This window comes from Pteropus medius, unplaced genomic scaffold (genome assembly GCF_902729225.1).
Source record: "Pteropus medius unplaced genomic scaffold, Ma_sr-lr_union100, whole genome shotgun sequence".
In the NCBI taxonomy this organism is placed as follows: domain Eukaryota; kingdom Metazoa; phylum Chordata; class Mammalia; order Chiroptera; family Pteropodidae; genus Pteropus; species Pteropus medius.
In genome coordinates, this window is record NW_024349225.1 from 11067342 (window position 1) to 11084871 (window position 17530).

Here is a 17530-nt window from a genome sequence, read left to right on the forward strand (position 1 = left end):
CTCGGGCGACGACTGCTGGAGTGGGCCCGTCAGAACGTTCTAGAATGTTCTCCGAGCGCCCGCCTCTTCCTGCCGAGGACGTGCTCCCCGCTGGAGCCCCGAGGGCGGATTTTCAGCTCCACGAAAGGGATGGAGAACTCGTGTCCTTTCCAGGGCTCCCAGTTCACCCCCTGCGTAAAGAAAGCCGGCGTCACGGGGAGGAGCGCGGCCTGGGGGGCCAAGGGGGCGTCTCGGCCAGGGCGCCACTCGCTCCCCGCTAAGGGCGGAGAAAAAGGGACGAGAAAAAGGGACAAGCGGGGACCGGACCGGGCGGCTGCGAGGGTCGCGGGCGCGGAAGCTGGGGCTGCGCGCCCTCTGCTGGGCAGCCGGGGCCGCACAGGCCGGCGCCCCGCGTTGCGGGGCGGGAGCCCGGAGGCCGCTGAGGCCTGAGCCCGGCCGGCCGGGGTAACGCGGGGTCAGCCTGGCCCGCAGCGCTCGAATTCTTCGCCTCACTCTTTTCTTTTCCAAAAAGTTAAAGGCGAAAATAAACATATTAATTGGCCAATTGTGTAAAATCATTTTCAATTTAGACCGTTTAGATATTAGCTCTGGGGTCACGAACAGCCTGCTGAAAACTAAATTTCGTTCTATGTCTTTGGACTGGTGAGCGCTGTAATATTTAATTCACTTAATAACCTTGCAACCTGGCCAATAAAGAGCCCAAGTGACCAATTTTATGTATTTTAATTTGTGAGGTAAATAATAAACAAGAAGCTAAATGCCTTGCCGACTGCGGAAAGCACATTAACCAGATGAATGTTTTTTATTACCAAATATGGGGATGGTTTAGGGCACGCTGGCTGCTCATTTCACATATCTGGTCTCCGGTCGGAGGCTTCCCTGAGTCGGCCCCCACATTGCTACCTGCCGCCATGACGTGTGGGCCACCCTCGGGTCCCCTGGGGGCAGACTTCCTCATCCCTCTGAAAAATCGCAGAAGGATCAGGAGTCCCGCTGCCCGGTCAGGGCTGAAGGGATCACAGTGTGCCCGGACTCCAGTGATGTGGGTGCAAGGTGAGTTCTGGGGACACGTGGCTTCCTGGAGGCCAGACTCAGAAACCAGGATGGAGACCCCCCCGGGACGCACGGAGGGGGCGGGTTAGTGATGTGTAAGGACAAAGAGGCGACTTTCGTGAAGCCATGAGAAAGCAGACGGGAGATGCCCCATAGCTGGGGAGGGGTCAAGGTAATGTCCAGGGGTCACGGAGGTTCACGGAGCTGCTGGTGGGAACATGTCAGAGCAAGCAGGGGAGGGGGGCCTGGGGAACGTTCAGCCGTGTGCACACTCCCGAGGGGAGGGACTGCCTTTGCGCAGCGCTCTGGGCAGACTCGGGGTGGTTCTGGGTGAAATGCATCCAAGGGTAGGTCTGACCTACAGCAGAAGAAACTGTTTTTCCTGGTAATCAAAGGACTTGAGAAAAACAGCTCTAGGTTGACTGGGAGAAGAACTAGAAAGTTGTGGAATGTCTGTTACGGGTGGAACGTGTGTGCTCCCTGCCTCCAAATGCAGTGTTGAAGCCCTGCCCCCAACGTGATGGGATCAGGAGGTGGGGCCTTTGGGAGGTGATCAGGTTAGATGAGGTCATGAGGGTGGGTGCCCCGTGCTGGGGTTAGTGCCCTTAGAAGAAGAGGAAGAGACACCCAAGCTCTCTCTCTCTGCAGAGAACTCCCCCCAGGACTGACTCTGCTGGCACCTTCACGTTGGCTTCCAGTCTCCAGAACAGTGGGAGATAAAAGTCTGTTGTTTAAGCCCCCCAGTTGGCAGTGGGCAGCCCGAACTCCCGCCCACCTGCACGAAGTGTGTGTCACTGGGGGCAGGGAGGATGCAGAGTGCGGAGTAGCTGTAGCAGATGGCCAGAAGGACCCTGACCTCCAGGCCACAGAGCCTGGAAAAGAAGCCCTACTGCCTTGATGGGAAGCATCAGGAGAAGCAACCGAACCAACCTGGACGATGTCACTTTGGAGACTGAATATGTGCAGAGCCTGGAAAAACAAAAAAAAAAGATGTTCACCTGCCACTTACCTCACTATGCTTAGTCTCCCCATATCTGCCATTGGGGTTGGCCAGGTGGCAGTTCTTGTACCACCAGCCACCGTGATGCGTCAGAGCACAGTTGCTGAGGGCGATATCATTGTCTCTGTCGAAAGTTGTAAACTTCCACCCGTTGTGGTAAGTCAGAGCGTCCCCTGCAGGAGAGAAGACGAGATGAGAGGCCAGTTACACCCCGGAGTGGGGCTCATACTCCGGCCCGAAAGAGGGCTCAGCAGAACAATCCCTCGGCACAAAAATGCCAGGGATCCAGCCGGTGACGTCACAGGTAGTCACTCCTCTCTCGAAAGGTCTAAGACGAGGACATGACACGAGAGATTCTCTTTCCTGCTCTGCCATCTAACCTCCAGGCCTGTTTCCCCGAGAGTCTTAATCTGTACTTATTTGACTTGTATTTTTCCTACTTGCCCGCCATATTTGTCATTCTGTTATAAGTTTTCTTTTTAAGTCAGCTCATAGAAGGCAATAAGGGCCCGTGTCAATCCCCAGCGTGATTAAGTTGTTTCTACAATAATGACATTTGCACTGCCATGAGATTTCTGAGTTTACAGATCGCCTTCACGCACGTGTTCTCACTAGGTCCCCCCGGCAAGCCTGCGAGGGGGGTCGGGCACCTCCTGGGCCCACGAGGAAACTAACTCACAGAGGTGAGACTTTAGGGACTCGTCATGGCGCCCACCCCACCCACTTTGTCTCCTCTGTGTCGCCATGTCACCGGACTCTGCATCACTGACCGCTGTGGAAAAACTCTGAGTCTTGGGGACTATTCTTTACAATATAAAACATCCTTAAGATTATATAGAGAGGTCCTGCGCGCAACATCACATTTTAAACTCACCGATCCTGCTCCAGCCTCCATGTTAAACAATGGGCAACAAGAGCAAGTGCGAAATTCATGTAATTTTTTAAAAAATGAAATCATAAAACCTAAAAGAAATTTCGTGTCAGCGGTTGGCCCCTTCAGATCTCGGTGTCTGTTTGGTCTTCTGTGAACAGGTCGCTGAGTGGATGATTTTGAGGGGGCCTGCAAGGCTCAGGAGTAAACCCCAACTGCCTTCCCTCAGCTCTCCGCACTGCTCGCGATGCTCTGCAATGGTTACCTTACGTCATCATTCATCTATTTCCACGTGCGTCCAGAAGGACAGACCAGGTCGTATATGGTCAGTGGATCTGGCTGGTAACACATTCCTGCCCAGTTCCACCAAAGTCAAAAACGTGCAAAACCAAGAAACAGACCTACTCGTTAGGGTTTTAAAAACTATAAATATAGGTTTAAAATGTACCATTAAAACAATAACCACCCTTGCCCTCCTAAAATACTCAATGGCATAATCTCGGTATTTCCATCATGTTGCTTAATTTTGTTCTTTTCCTTCAAAACTAAACAAGCCATCAACCAGCTTAAACCAGTGGGCAGCTCGGTGAGGCTGAGGACACCCCCTCTCCATGCGACTGCTCGTTTCTCTGTTGTCACAGGTTTGGGACCTACGTTTATTGTTAGAATCAGCACTTTTGTTTTTCTGTCTTTATTTATGGCAAAGTGCCGCAAACTATTTAAATGATAACACACACACACTCACACACATACTCACACACACACAGACACACACTCACAGACATCACACACACACACACACACTCTCTCTCTCTCACACACACACACACATCTATCTCTCTCTCTCACACACACACACACACATCACACACACACACACACACACACTGTGCATGCAAGTAACAGCCACCTGCTGAGGCCGCGTGCAAGGCGGGTGGGCGCCATGAGATCACGCAGAATGTGGGATCGCCAGCCAGTACACTACAACCTGAATCTGGGGAGCACAAAAGGAGGGTTTTTACTGGCTGGAGGTGGGGTGCGTGTCAGTGTTTAATGTACAGGTATGTTGACTTTATGATGGTCAAGGATTGCTGTGACGACTTCGTTTACCCCCGGCCCCCCTGCGGGGAGCAGGTCCCCGACTGTCGATGAGAGCGATTCGCCTTCCAAGAACGGTATTCCACCCCCAGATCAACGGCACGTGGCAGACCAAGGCTCAGACGCTCGCGGGGCGAGAGGCCCAGCGGCAGCGACTCTGCCTCTTACCCGCGGTGCCTCTGTACTTCCCCACTGCGAGCCGGTACCGCTCCCGGCTGGAGGCCACTTGGAAGAAGTCGTAAACGGCGTAGGCGGACTCGTTGGCCGTCTGTAGGTCCACCCTCACCTCGTATGGGGTGGGGGTGCCGGTGGTGAGATTGTGCAGCTTGTCAAGTCCTAAAGATGAGGAATTCCAATTGCCGATCAGCCAAGGTGGGTGAGCACTCGCCGCCGGCACTGGAGACTCAGCCCCAAAAGTCACCTTAGCCTTCGCCTCCTCTGCTAATGGGGGCCTTCCCCCCACTTTCTCTTTGGGGGAGCTCATCTTCTCATCTTCTTACTTCTTTGGCACAGCCACGCTATTTGGGGGGGAAGGGCACCGTGGGGGGCAACCATGGACAAGCCTCCCTCCCCCGCCGACCCCATCTCTCTAAGGCAACAGGAGCTCTAGTTTTCGTCCCCTTGGCCCACCAAGCGGGAGAGATCGATCCCTCACCCTGAAGAGGTTTTGTACCAAGCAAACCACAAACATCACCTACTCTAACGAGAACTGAGTCTCCGGATTATGACTTTTTAATTCATTTTTCAACTGATGCTTTTGGCTGTTTCACCGCCCATGAACATCTACTCCAGACCGGTGCAGAAGGACATGAGGGAAACACAATGACCGGCATCGCTGACAGAACTGCCAGGACGACAGTGTGACCTCCCAGGGACAGCCCAGAATCCCACTCGATCAGCTATCCCTCTGCTCCTGTGGTTTGAAGAAGTTGGGGCTCCAAGCACATCCCGTGGGGCTCAGATGCAGCATGAAGGCCACCTGGGACAGCCCAACACTTCCCCGAGCCCGGAGCTTGTGAGAACCTCCCCAGCGACACGGCCCCAGCAACACACCGCTCGGCAGGTTCCTTTGGACCTGTCCCGAATGTGGGGAGCTTCCTCGAGCTGCCTGGCCAGCTTTTGGGGGGGGAGCGAGAATCTTCCCTCCACGACCTAGCCCTCCGGGGTTCCCAAAGGTCATACCAAGCCAGAACTCCTGCATGGGGTCCCCGAAGCCGTCCACGTAGGTCCGCCAGCGCTTGAAGAAATCCAGCTGCCCGGTGTTCCGCCTCTGGAAGACCTGAAAAGGGGGATGGACGTTGCCCTGCGACACACTCCGAGCCGCCAGACCGCCCGGAAGGGGAGAGGGGCTGCCCCGACCGCAGACGGGGGTAAAACGGCGGGTCGAAGGTGGGAAAGGAAGAGAGGAGGAAGTCGAGTGCGGCCTGCGGCTTCGGCTGGCTGTTTGGGGGGCCGCTCGCTGAGGCGGGGCGCCTTTTCTGAGTGCGCCAGGAGCTCACTGGGGACGTGGTGAGGGCGAGTCGCCCCCGAGGTATGCTGTGAATGAAGGACCCGCTGGACGTGGAGGCTGGGCTTCCAGAGAGCTCGGCCAGACGTGTGAAGGTGGGAGTGCCAGGTGCAGCCCCTGTCCCCAGGAACTCAGGAGGGCTCGTCCTAGCCCAAGGACTGTAGGTGGGAGCACAGCGGGTGGGGAGGGGGTCCTGTGCTGTCTCGTCCGTCTCCGTGAGCCGCCACGCCTCGGTGGAGGCCACGTGTTGACAGGGCGAAGCCGCAAGTTGGAATCGGCCCGAATCCCTGAGTCACCACTTAGGAGTGACTGCCAAACCCACAGGAGACTTCGCACATGGGAGGGAAAAAAATTTGTTTTACGTTTTAGATTATTAGAATGTGGCGTTGGCTCGTTACTGCAGACAGCCCAGCGTCTCGTAACTAATACGGAAAGCTGCTGGGACCTGCGGGTTAAATGAGGCCATGGGAAAGGACGAGGCCGGCTAGGAAGCGAATCGGAACCGAAGAGAGAAAAGCTCTCGAGTTGAGCCTCGAGGACCCTCCGTGCGTAACAGCCACACGGAGGAGGATGAGTTCGTTCGGGGGAGAGAGGAGCGGGCAGACAGGTGGACGGGGCGATGAGGAAAATGTGGGTTTGCGAAGGCCACAGAGAGAAAGCCGTAGTCAAGAGTGTCACATGCTGGTGACAGGTCAGGGAACGCGAGGCCTCGACCGTCCAGACTTTGGCGGCACAAATCACGGCTGACTTTAGCAAAGGCCGTGATTAGAGATGAGGGCAGAAGCCGGCGTGGAACGGGTCGTGCGTCAGTGACAACTGACAACGGAGGCAGAGGTGCCCACTCCTTTAAGAGCATGTGGGCCGCTCTGTTTTCTAAATGTCCTCTGTTTGGGGGAGGAAGGCAGGTCCCGTCAGAGTACCCAAAAGCTAAACGCGCCCGTGCACACTACTGGACTCGATACTGCACATCGTGCCCTTGAGAGCCCAGCTGAACGCCACCTAGCTACAACCTGAGAAGGGTTCTGGAATCCTGCAAGGCTGGACGGCATGTCCTCTCGGCCTGCCCTCCTTCGCATTCATTCGAACGCGACGCCCCCACACCAAGCCCGCTCTCCCTCCTCTCTGCCACGTTTCCCAGCACGCGCCGTGACCTTGGCGAGGCAAACCTCCCGGTACTTGTGCATTCTTGACCTTTTCCTCTGGGAAGAGACAGGGAGGGAGGGGAGGGCAGGCGGCCCACGACAGTGCTGAAAGCTCCACCTGGGAGGTCCCATTTCACGCCGTCTGCAGCACCGGGCCATGTCCGCTGGCCCAGGGAGCACTGGACTGGGGCAGCGATGGTGGCGGGAGGCCCTGGGCTCCGTGGACTCCACCGGTCAGACCACAGCCACTTCCCGGTGGGTGCGTCAGTCATTTCTATCTGTGCTGAGCCTCTTGGTCAAACGGGGTAAGGAAGTGTCTACCTCAGAGGTACTGGGAGAACTAAATGAGATGATTCACATCCAGATGCTCTGTAAAGGCAAAGAGCTGTTGAATTGAATTAGGAGTGACTGGGACGGTGACGCCCTGAATAAACACTGTTCTCCTGACTCTTCTCTCCAGCGTCCATCTTTCAGAGACGCCCCCAATCCCTGCATGGCTCCTTCATTTCTTCTTTAGCCATTGATTTCCTTACGTACCGGTCGTTTCCTGAGCATTTGTTCGGTGCCGGCTCCAGGGCAAGTACATATGATGCCATTTTACCGATGTGGAAGCTCAGGAAAGCAGTTAGCCAAAGTCGGACAGCTGAGCACCTCACGGCTGACGCAAGGATGAAACACTGACCTCATCTTTCCACTGGAAAGTTTGAAATACCGGCCCCCCTGAGTCTATTTTCCAAAAAGTGTTTCTTAAAACCCTGAGGCTAACTCTTCATTTCCTGGCATGGAGCCTATTCCAGTCCCTTCCCTGGGACTATCCCTTTGTCACGGACAGTGGAATCCTGGTCAGATGTGGCACCGATGTTGGGTCCTGTCCATCACATCACATGACATTCCCACTAACCTGACACTGCAAAGCCAGGCTCAAATCCCATCCCAGCCTTCTGGGACAGATGCGGCACAAAGGCGTTTGGCCCCATCTCCAGTCAACAAACATGCCCAAGTAGGATAGGCTCATTGATTTTTTTTTTAAATAATGCTTCATCTTAGCCAGGGAAACTCCAAGAAGTGGTTCTGATGCTTTTTGCATCACGATTTAGATTAGACCCAGCTCTACACTTACCAGCTGTGTCCTCGGGCAACTTAGTTCGTCTTGACGAGCCTGGCTTCTCTAAACTGTGACATCGGGTTGTTAATAGCCCATTTGTCACGCTCTTACATCGAGGCTCCAACAAGATCATGAATCATAATAAATCATAAAGTATTGAGGCCAAGAATCTGGCAAATAAGAACATAATAAGTTATTATGTCTCGATAAATGTTAGTTTGCATTTTGTTACATTAGGTTCCAAATGAACTGACCACCGGGGTCATTTATTCATCTTCATCAGAAAGGCTTAACCGACTCCTTCAGAATCTAGTTCATTCCCATTCCACGAGGTGACGACACCTTATAATGGACTATTTGGCAGGAAAAAAAGCCCCTTAAAAAATAAGTCTCAAGGAGGGAAAAAAATCAATCTCTTTCTGTCTGGTTCTATATGACAGAGCTGTCACTGCACTCTAGAACTCACTCAATGTCCTGAATGACTAAATCAGGAAGGAAAAAAATGAAAATCTCATTTAAATGCCCAGAGAAAGAGCCCCTAAAGCAGTCGTTAAGACCCACAAGATGGAAAACAGAGATGGGAGTATCTGAGACACTCGGGTGTTCCCCGACGGCCTTCGTCCCCGCCTCCCGCCCACGGCCTCGGTTCCCCCGGGGGCGAGTGCTGCTGGCCTCTTAGCAAAACCCGGCTCCTGCCGCCCGCGAGGGTAAAGGATTTCCTCAGAAGGATTTTAGCAGCTCGCTTGAAAAGAGGAATGTACTGAGGTCATCTTTCAGCGACAAAAGACACTTGAACCCCCAAGACATGGAAACCTCCGGTAAAGGTTCTGGTGAAGGTTTTCAGGATGTGTGCTGGCTTTGAGGAGATCCCCACAACCTCAGGTCACGTGTTCATCACCCGAGGAGTCTGAGTCAGGACAGGAGACTTGGCGGGGGTGGGGCTGGTGGTGGCGAGAACGCAGAGTGATTTTGTCATTTCTTGAACCGACCTCCGTCCCGGTGACGGCAGTATGTAGGGGGCAGGATCCTGGAGGGCAGGGATCGCGTCGAGTCTATAAACTGTGCACATGTTGTAGGCACTCAGTACATATTCATGGGGAAAAAAAAACCATGGGTATCCCCAGGCAGACAGACTGGGGATCTTTATCCAAAGGTCGCCCTAGATGAACGTCCCCTTCCAAGTGCGAGGCTGGCTTTCAAAAAAGGCACACTAGACGGTACAAACATCCCGCCAATGGCCAATCGTGGGCACAAAGGCAGGGAACTGGCTTCAAGCCCGAAGGTTCAGAACGCTCGGAGTTGGGCCGGTGCTAATGAAAAGCAGCGGACACCGCCCTGTGAGTGTGGTCGGGTGGGAGGCCTCCCACCCGACACTCTGTTCCTGCATTTTTGTAAATCAATCAGGAGTTTCCCCCACCCAGTCCAATTACGGCCTCTCAGCCACCGGACACAGCTGTGCAGAAAATACGTTTTCTTCATTGCTGCTGACCAGGTGGCATTATTTTATCCGTGGCTGCTCAAGTGTCTTCATTTCCTGGGCCCCTGAGCGAGTGTGTGAATGAACACGGCTGGACACAGTGCGCTGGGGTGCACAGTGGGTGGGGCTGCCGGCCGGTCGGACACAGGGAGAAGGGGCTGGGGGAGATGGGAGGGTCAGGCCGCAACCTCAGGCAGCTCATCAGGTAACTGGATCGGGCTGCCGCGGTTGAAAAAGGCGCACGCAGCTGAAGCGGGCCATGCCCACGAGAATAAAACCTCATGGGCAGGGGTCGATCAGAACGGTGCCAGATCCCCGTCGTCAGCTCCAGCCTTTCAAGTCAAAGTCCCATCAAAGCCTTGTTCCTGTGCCAAGGTGCCAGGATGAAGAACCTGGACAGCGCACTCCAATTCGGAGGACGGGTCCCCCGAAGAGGCCATGCATTTCCGCCCCGGATGTCCTGGAGTGACCCGCTGGGAAGGCCCAGGACCCAGGAGGAGGCTGGAGTCCTAAAATCAGGTTCTAACCTCGTCACTAACTCGTGTGACTCAGCCAAGGCACATCTCCCCGCGGGCCTCACTTTACATGTCTAGAAATTAGAAATCTGAATCTCTCACTTACCCTAAAGCTTTTGTGTGAGGGTCACGTACAGAAAATGCTCCAAAGAGAGTAAAATGTGGGTGAAATACACACGCACAGGGCACTAGGAGAGGGTGGCAAACCCCCTGAGCCAGCACAGCCAGCAGCGTCAGTCTAACCAAGGCTGCCCTACCCCAGGGGTCAAGTGCTTCTGGTCTTATTCTTCCGTGGGTGGGATCTCTCTAAACACAGCTGCAGGCCACCAACGTTCCACTCCCCCATGGGTAAAGAATTAGAGCTGCCTGGGCTGAGAAACGGGCCCGGCCCAGAGCTCCCGGGCTCTGCTGACTCACAATCCAGCCGCCTCCGTCCGTGTCCATGTCACAGTACACCTGCAGGGGCCGGCCGGCGTCGCCGTGCAGGTAGATGGTGTACAGGCCGCTGGCGACATTGCTGTTCTGCTGAACTTGACTGCAGTCCGAAGGGTGTGGGAAACGGGCACCAGCTGGCAGCCGAGCAGAGGGACAGCATCGTTAAGAAGAGGGCTGGGGGGAGGGCAGCGGGCTGGCCCCTATTTTAAGCTAATGTATTTTGTGTAGGATTATTCATAACTTCCTCCCGCCTCGCTCCATCCAGCTCTTCACTCACGTCTTCTTTTTCTCACTTGCTTTGCTCTCACTGAACCCTCCGAATAAGGTCAAGTTCACATCACTCCCTCCCCCGAAGCAGCTGCCCTCTGCCCTGCCCCATTTCCAGCTCCCCGCGCCTACGGAAAGCCGTAGCCCTGCAGCCATTCCCGGTCCACGTGCCGCGGTCCACGTTACCTGTGGAAAGGGTGGTGGACACGCTCCTGCTCCGGCGGTCACCCTGAACGGCCACCAAGGACACAGGGTAGGTGGCGCCCTGCTCAAGGCCTTGCAGCTCAAACCGCTGGTCGCCTCGTCCGAGCTGCACCTCCTACCAAACAGAGGGGACAGGAGGTAGACATTCGGTTTATCACCCCAGGTCCCCGGTGCCAGCGCGTTCCCCGGTGCTGATGGCTGAGGCTCTCTGCAGCGCGGTGTTCGGTCTCTTTGAGGACTCAGTGGCAGCCCAGGACCCCAGCGGGCCCAGCCGCTCCTCCCGAGGGCCATGCTTTGGAGACTGAGCACTACTGGGAGCACCGGCCAGAACCAGCAGCAGGCGGCACTGCTGGAGGGGCACCTGCCAGGTCTCCTGGGACCTCTGACCTCGCTGGGACACAACGCCAGGCTGAGAAGTTAACAGGGGAACTGAGGCAGGAAGAGAGCTGGGCTTGCAATAAACTTCCTGTCCCGTTTCCGCTAGGGGTTGTCCTAAGCACTAACTGAGCTACCGAGTACGTCAGTGCCCTTCCTTTCCCCTTCCTCCCTCCTGCTTCCTTGCCAAGGAGAGAGAATAATAATTTTCCATTGGGACAAGTTTTAAAATTGACTGGCCTCGAGATTCCATGTGGGAGGTATAACCCTTGAAATAAGGGTTAACCAATCAACTCACTAAATCTTTTTTGAGCACCTACCATGTGCCAGGTTCTAAGCACTTTCACTACAGTGATCAAACAAAACAGGTAAAAAGTCCCTCTTCTCATGGAGCTAATGTTTATTGGGGGAGTTAAAAATAAACAAGATAACATGGGGCCGACGTGTGGCCAGCAAGGACTCAGCGGTCGGTAGGAACAGGCCCCAAGGTCAGTTCTGTGACAGGGGACTACGGTGCTCACAAACGGTTGGGTTTAGCGCTGTCCCCTGCACACAGCAGATGATCGATGGGGTCAGCTCACGGATCGGCGGCTGCCATGACCAGCAACCGAGCTGGCTGGCCCGTGTCATCCGGGGGCCGGGCACAGGCACCGCGAGAATAGACGAGGAGCGTCCGGTACCTGAGCGGTGCCATCTGGGAGCCGGTAGGTCAGAATGTAGCCATCGATCTGAGCAGAGGGGCGCGTCCAGGTCAGAACCCCGCCCGACTGTGTCACGGCAGACGGACGGAAGTCTCTGGGTGGGTCGAGGTCTGTATGTCAAAAGTCAGGTGAATGTGATTACCAGGTACAACTGAGCTGAGGCCATTTTTGAAGAGTCAGCTCCCACCTCCTCCCTACACATCCTGCCGTTTCTCTTCCTTTGGCTCCGTTCTTCCCCTGCACGACCACCGTTTCCAAACGCATAGAGCCATCGGGGACAAGGATGAAGGACAGGCACGTGGGCGGGTCCCGAGTGAGCCTGGTGGGGTAGCGCAGTCTACACTAGCAGGCGCGTTCCAAGGCGGCAGGGTCCCACAGAGGCGTGGAGACGATGAGCGAGCCCGGGAGCCGGGACTGGAAAGGGCCCGGCACGTGGAAAGCAGGGCGCCTCGGGAGACAGCCATCGGGAAGGCGACTGAGATGCAGATGGGCCCCTGTGCCACACCGGGAGACCAGCCACAAACCACACACAGCCTGGGGGCGGGGCGCGGCCCGAATGTCCTGAGGGCTCTGCTCCGCTGCTCAGCAAGCACTGAGGCTTATGGCGGACACGACCCTGGAATCAAAATGGAAAGTTCTATCTCCTACATATCTAAGTGTGTGTGGCCTGAGATGCACACGCTGCGCAGAAGGAAGGGGGATGTTTGCCCAAAGGAGGAGGGAGAGACTGAGAGAGGGCGGGCGGGTGGAGACACGGCAGGGCGCTTCTTCGGGCGCCCTGCACCTTCTCACGCGGACACCGCCCGCACCCCGCAGGCGCCCGTGCACCCTGGACCGGGAAAAACTGAAGCTGGGCAAAAACTGTAGTCCACACCATAGTAATTGCTCAGATGGCTCATTTTTTTTTTTTTTTTTTTTTCACAACAAATAAGCTACAAATGGAAATTTCCATTTTGAAAAGTCATCATAGAAAGCGATTTTAATTTCGAAGTTCCCCAAAAAGACGTCTCCTGGCTATTTTCTACCCAGTAGCGTTTCTGCTGAGAAGCGAAAGGCAGTATCTTAATAGAAATCAGGCAGCTGTTGTTTTGAGTTAGGATGTTGTGACAAATTTCCAGTTTCTGTCACGTCAACTTGGTTTGGCTTTCTAATGCCTAACATCTGGTATGGATTTCAATGTATCCATCACAGGGGAAAACGGAATTTCCCGCTTGCAAAATCAAAGCCAAATCTGAACGATTTAAGCCAGCTCCTGCCACCTCCATGACCGCCCACCCAGCACTGAGTATGGGCTGCGACGTCTTAGTTACTTCCACTTTTCTATGAAGTAGGAAAATGATAATATTGTCATCTTTAAAGATGGGCAGAGTGAAGCAGAGAGAAGATAAAGGAGGAACAAGGGAGAGAGGAGGAGGGAGGGGGAGAGGGACATAGAGGGAGGGGAGGGAGGGAGGCAGAGGGGAGGGGGGGAGGGGAGAGGAGGAGGAGGGGGAGGGAGGAGGAGAGGGGAGGAGAGAGGAGGTGATGATGAGGGAGGGAGTGGAGGAGGAGGAGGAGGAGAGAGAGGAGAGGGAGGAGAGGAGATGAGGAGAGGCAGAGGAGAAGAGATGATGTGAGTGATGAGAGAGGGAGGAGAGGAAAGAGAGGAGTGATGAGGAGATGAGGGATTTAGAGGAGTGCAGCCGGTATGTAGAGGGAGAGGACTTAATGAGGTCCCGGTGCCACTGAGATGGGAGTTTGGGAATGGAAAAGAGCTCTTCTCTTCAATATCCCTTGTTTGTTTGAATATCTACATGTTATAATACTGTTTTGGCATAATTGTAATTACCACTGTAACAAAGAATTGGGTTCACCAGGTTCCGGCAGGGCCACACGGCAGTACTGCTTCCAAGAGAGGGGGACAGCCATGGGCTCGTTCACTGACCAGAGAGGTTCAGAGACCAAGCGACCCGAATTTCATTCTGAGCATCCGATCCGGCACCAGTGAGGCCGGAGGCCCCATCACCCACAGAAACGGCAGGCACCCAGACCCCCTGATCACCAGCTGAGGGGGGCCGGTGACGGGGGAAAGATGTTCTGCCATGGCCCCGCCCCAGAAGATGGAGACAGAGAGGCAGCTGAGAGGCGCCTTTGGCACACCATCTTTAAGAGTCCCGGCCTCACTCTGCCACGGCATCCTCTCTCTACTTTCCTATCAATCTGAACTATCATGTCAACGTATTACCTCAAGGGGTAAACAGGGAAGCCCTTGGAAGAGGGTCCTCAGGTGAAAGAACTGCCTCCCCTGCTCTCTCCAGACACGGGTGAAGGGTTCCCCGCCCCGTCCCTCACAGTACCTGTCAGGGCCTGGGCCTCGGCCTTGCCGCTCTGCCGGGCGCCCTTCTCGGCCCACACGCGGACCGTGTACTCCACGCCCGGCCGCAGGCCTGTCAGCACGGCGCTGCTCTGCTCCTTCCCCACCGGGACCTCCCGGCTGTCTCCGTCCGCAGAGGTGTAGCGCACCAGGTACCTGTCGATGGCGGCCTGCACCGGGTCCCAGGACACGGTGGCCATGGTCTCCGTCACCTGGTCGGTCACCAGGTTTTTGGGGCTATCGATGTCTGAAAGAAGAAGTGTACTATTAACAAGCACAAAAAGGGACACCGTGGTGCTTGGGGTGAGGCGGTTTCCTGTTCCGTGGTTTTCCCAGCCCATCTGTCAGTTGTCAGTTGTGTCAGGGATGTGGACCTTCTCTCCACAGCCAGACTCTGAAATCCTCAAGGAAGCAGCACGGGACAGTGGAGTGTGCACCAGACCCGGAGTCAGAAGAGCTAGGTTCTAGTTCCAGCCCAGAGACACAGAGCAGAGGGGGCAGCAAGAGACCTGGGCTGGAGCCAGCCAACCAGGCGTCAAGGCCCAGCTCTGCCGTCAGCCCGCGTGGCCCTGAACAAGTCTGCTGCCTCTGGCTGGGCCTCAGCTTCTCCTTTGTATAATGTGGGCCTACTACATAGAGGTCAAGGTACCAGAATATTCCATGGATATTCCAAAAATGACTCCGTGAATCATCAGCTAACTTTGTGACTCGTAGAGATCACGTACATGTACCTCAGGTTTCTTAACTGTAAAATGAGAATATTGATCTCTGCTCTACCCATCTCAGCAAATTCCACCGAGGACCAAGGAAGTGTGGAACATAAGCCTCGTTCATCGCTGGTGGGAAGGTAAAATAATGCCGCCACTCTAGAAATAATTTGGCAGTTCCTCAAAAACTTAAACGGAGTTATCCTATGACCTAGCAATTCCGCTCCTACATATGTGCCCTAAAGAACTGAAAATATGTCCACACAAAAATTTATACACAAACGTTCACAGCAGCATTATTCATAATAGCCAAAAAGCAGACGTACCCCAAATGTCCTTCCGCTGAAGGACAGATATAGACAGTGTGGTCTGTGCTTACAAGGGAGTATTATTCCACCATAAAAAGAGTGTCGTACTGATACACACTACGACATGGGTGAACCTGGAAATATCACGCTTAGTGAACAAAGCCAGTCATAAAAGGCCACATGCTGTATGAATCCATTTACATGAAATGTCCAGAATAAGATGATCCATAAAGACAGAAAGGAGTGTTTTTCTAGAGCTGGAGGAGGTGGGGTAGGGAAATGGCTGGTAATAGGTATGGGGTTTCTTTTTAGGGTCATGAAAATGTTCTGACTCAGATAGTGGTGATGGTTGCACAACTGTGAATATACTAAAACCAACTGAACTGTACACTTTAAATGGGTGAATTTTATAGCGTATAAATTATATCTCAATAAGTCTGTTCTTAAAAAACGAGGAAACGGGAAAGAGCTTTAGAAATTATCAGCTGTTCTTGCACATCAGTGCGACCTTAGGAGCCTCGGAACAGGGCACACAGAGCTCGAAAGAGCATCACCCACCAAGATAGCACAGCCTTTCCTCGTTGCAAAGGATCACAGCAAAAGCCACTTCGCTAACGAGCTCAGCTAATGGAGCCTAATATATACGGTTTCTTTACAGTTTGTCCCTCTCAAGAAGAAATAGTTAATGATTAATTACAAAGGGAATACACAATTGGAGGAACGGTGGGTGGATGGGATCGATCACCATTTAGCTTTACGAGACCAACATATAAGGCCACATATGAGCCCTGCGTCTTGAGATGACATGTAAGAGGGAGGTGAGGGGTGCGTGTGCAGCTTATCACAAAGGGCCACCACCCTGCTCTTCCCCGAACCATCAATTCCGCCAGCGTCAGAGCAGAAAACGACACTCGACCAGCCAACGGCTTAGCATGGCAGGTCTTACCTTCCCAGAGAACGAGCTCCATTACCTGTCGGGGCCTGGGCCTCGGCCTTGCCGCTCTGCCGGGCGCCCTTCTCGGCCCACACGTGGACCGTGTACTCCACGCCCGGCCGCAGGCCCGTCAGCACGGCGCTGCTCTGCTCCTTCCCCACCGGGACCTCCCGGCTGTCTCCATCCGCAGAGGTGTAGCGCACCAGGTACCTGTCGATGGCGGCCTGCACCGGGTCCCAGGAGATGGTGGCCGTGGTCTCCGTCACCTGGTCGGTCACCAGGTTTTGGGGGCTGTCGATTTCTTTTTTAAGGGAAAAGGCTGGATTTTAGAGTCGAGGAGGACCTCCCCGCACCCCAGCACCAGGAACTCTCCACTCAGGTTGCCTTTAATGACGGAGGAGTTCCGTTTTCAGGGGCGAAGGGCCCCTACTTTCCATTTTCCAGAGAAACAAACCACTGGATATTAAAACTGGGAGGAATTAGCACTTCTCCAAGTTTATTGACATGGAAATTTTCTGTCCTTTTCCTTCCCACAAAAATCTCCTAAGCAACAAGATAAGCCACCCAAATTGCTGTCGAAACAACCCCTTTTGTTATCCCCATGGCATCCAGTTATTTTGTTTCACAGAAGCTGAGAGCTGAGAAGTCAAATTTTCCAATCTTCTTGTCTAATAAAAGGAGAGGAGAACAGAGGCCCAGAGAGGAAAGACTTGCTCAAGGTCCCACTGTTTTCTTGTGTTATAACCGAGACTAGACCCTCTTTGCTGTGAGTTTGGGGCCCTCGCACTTCTCAAGGCCTTGGCTGCTTTTCACCCGCCCTGCCCTGTCCGCTGCATCGTCAGTCTCTCCTCCTCCGCCATCATCTGCAGACAGACAAGCTCAGAAGCTCCCGCCTCTTTGCCCCCGTGAACAGACAGACTTCTCAAGAGAACCATCTGCAGCCCTTCACTTCACTCCACGATTCACCGGCGTCGCATTTTTCTACATCGCACCATTCAGACCGCTAGTCTAAGTCACCAACGACATCCGTGTCGCCAAACCCGTGAACGCCATCGTCACCTGACTCAACTTCTGAGCAGCGCTGGGCAGAGCTGACTCGCCGCTTCCTTCCTGAAACACTGGCTTCCACGACGACACGCTCCCTGAGATCTCTAGCTCCCTGACTCCTGCCTCTCAGTCTCCTGGGTCAGCGCCCTGAACGTGTTGGGGGACCCCAGTCTCCTTGTCCACACTTCTCCCTAGGCGCCCTCACCCATGTCCGCAGCTTTAAATACCAACTGAGTGCTTGTGGCTTCCCGGTCTGTATCAGTTCTGAGCTCCTGACCTATATCTACAGCTGCATGTCCACCAGTGTCCGACATGTCCTACCCGCTCCACGACTGTGTGTGGAGTCAATAAAGAAATCACTCGAGGAACCGAAGAATTTCACAGGTATCTCAAGCTTACCTATCCAAACATCTTTACGTTCCTCCCCAAAG

At 54.3% G+C, this 17530-nt stretch overlaps 1 protein-coding gene across 1 annotated transcript in view; it reads right to left on the minus strand.

Moving 5' to 3' along the window:
- TNN (tenascin N) overlaps positions 1 to 17530 on the minus strand; it is an 80723-nt gene continuing 63193 nt past the window's right edge. The window contains exons 14-20 of the mRNA XM_039881112.1: positions 11730 to 11860; positions 10657 to 10789; positions 10186 to 10337; positions 5205 to 5301; positions 4191 to 4358; positions 2063 to 2226; positions 1 to 170 (exon numbers count right to left, since the gene is read on the minus strand). Of these exons, the coding sequence (XP_039737046.1) occupies positions 30 to 170; positions 2063 to 2226; positions 4191 to 4358; positions 5205 to 5301; positions 10186 to 10337; positions 10657 to 10789; positions 11730 to 11860 (986 nt within the window). The 3' untranslated portion in view covers positions 1 to 29. The remainder of the gene's footprint in view (positions 171 to 2062; positions 2227 to 4190; positions 4359 to 5204; positions 5302 to 10185; positions 10338 to 10656; positions 10790 to 11729; positions 11861 to 17530) is intronic.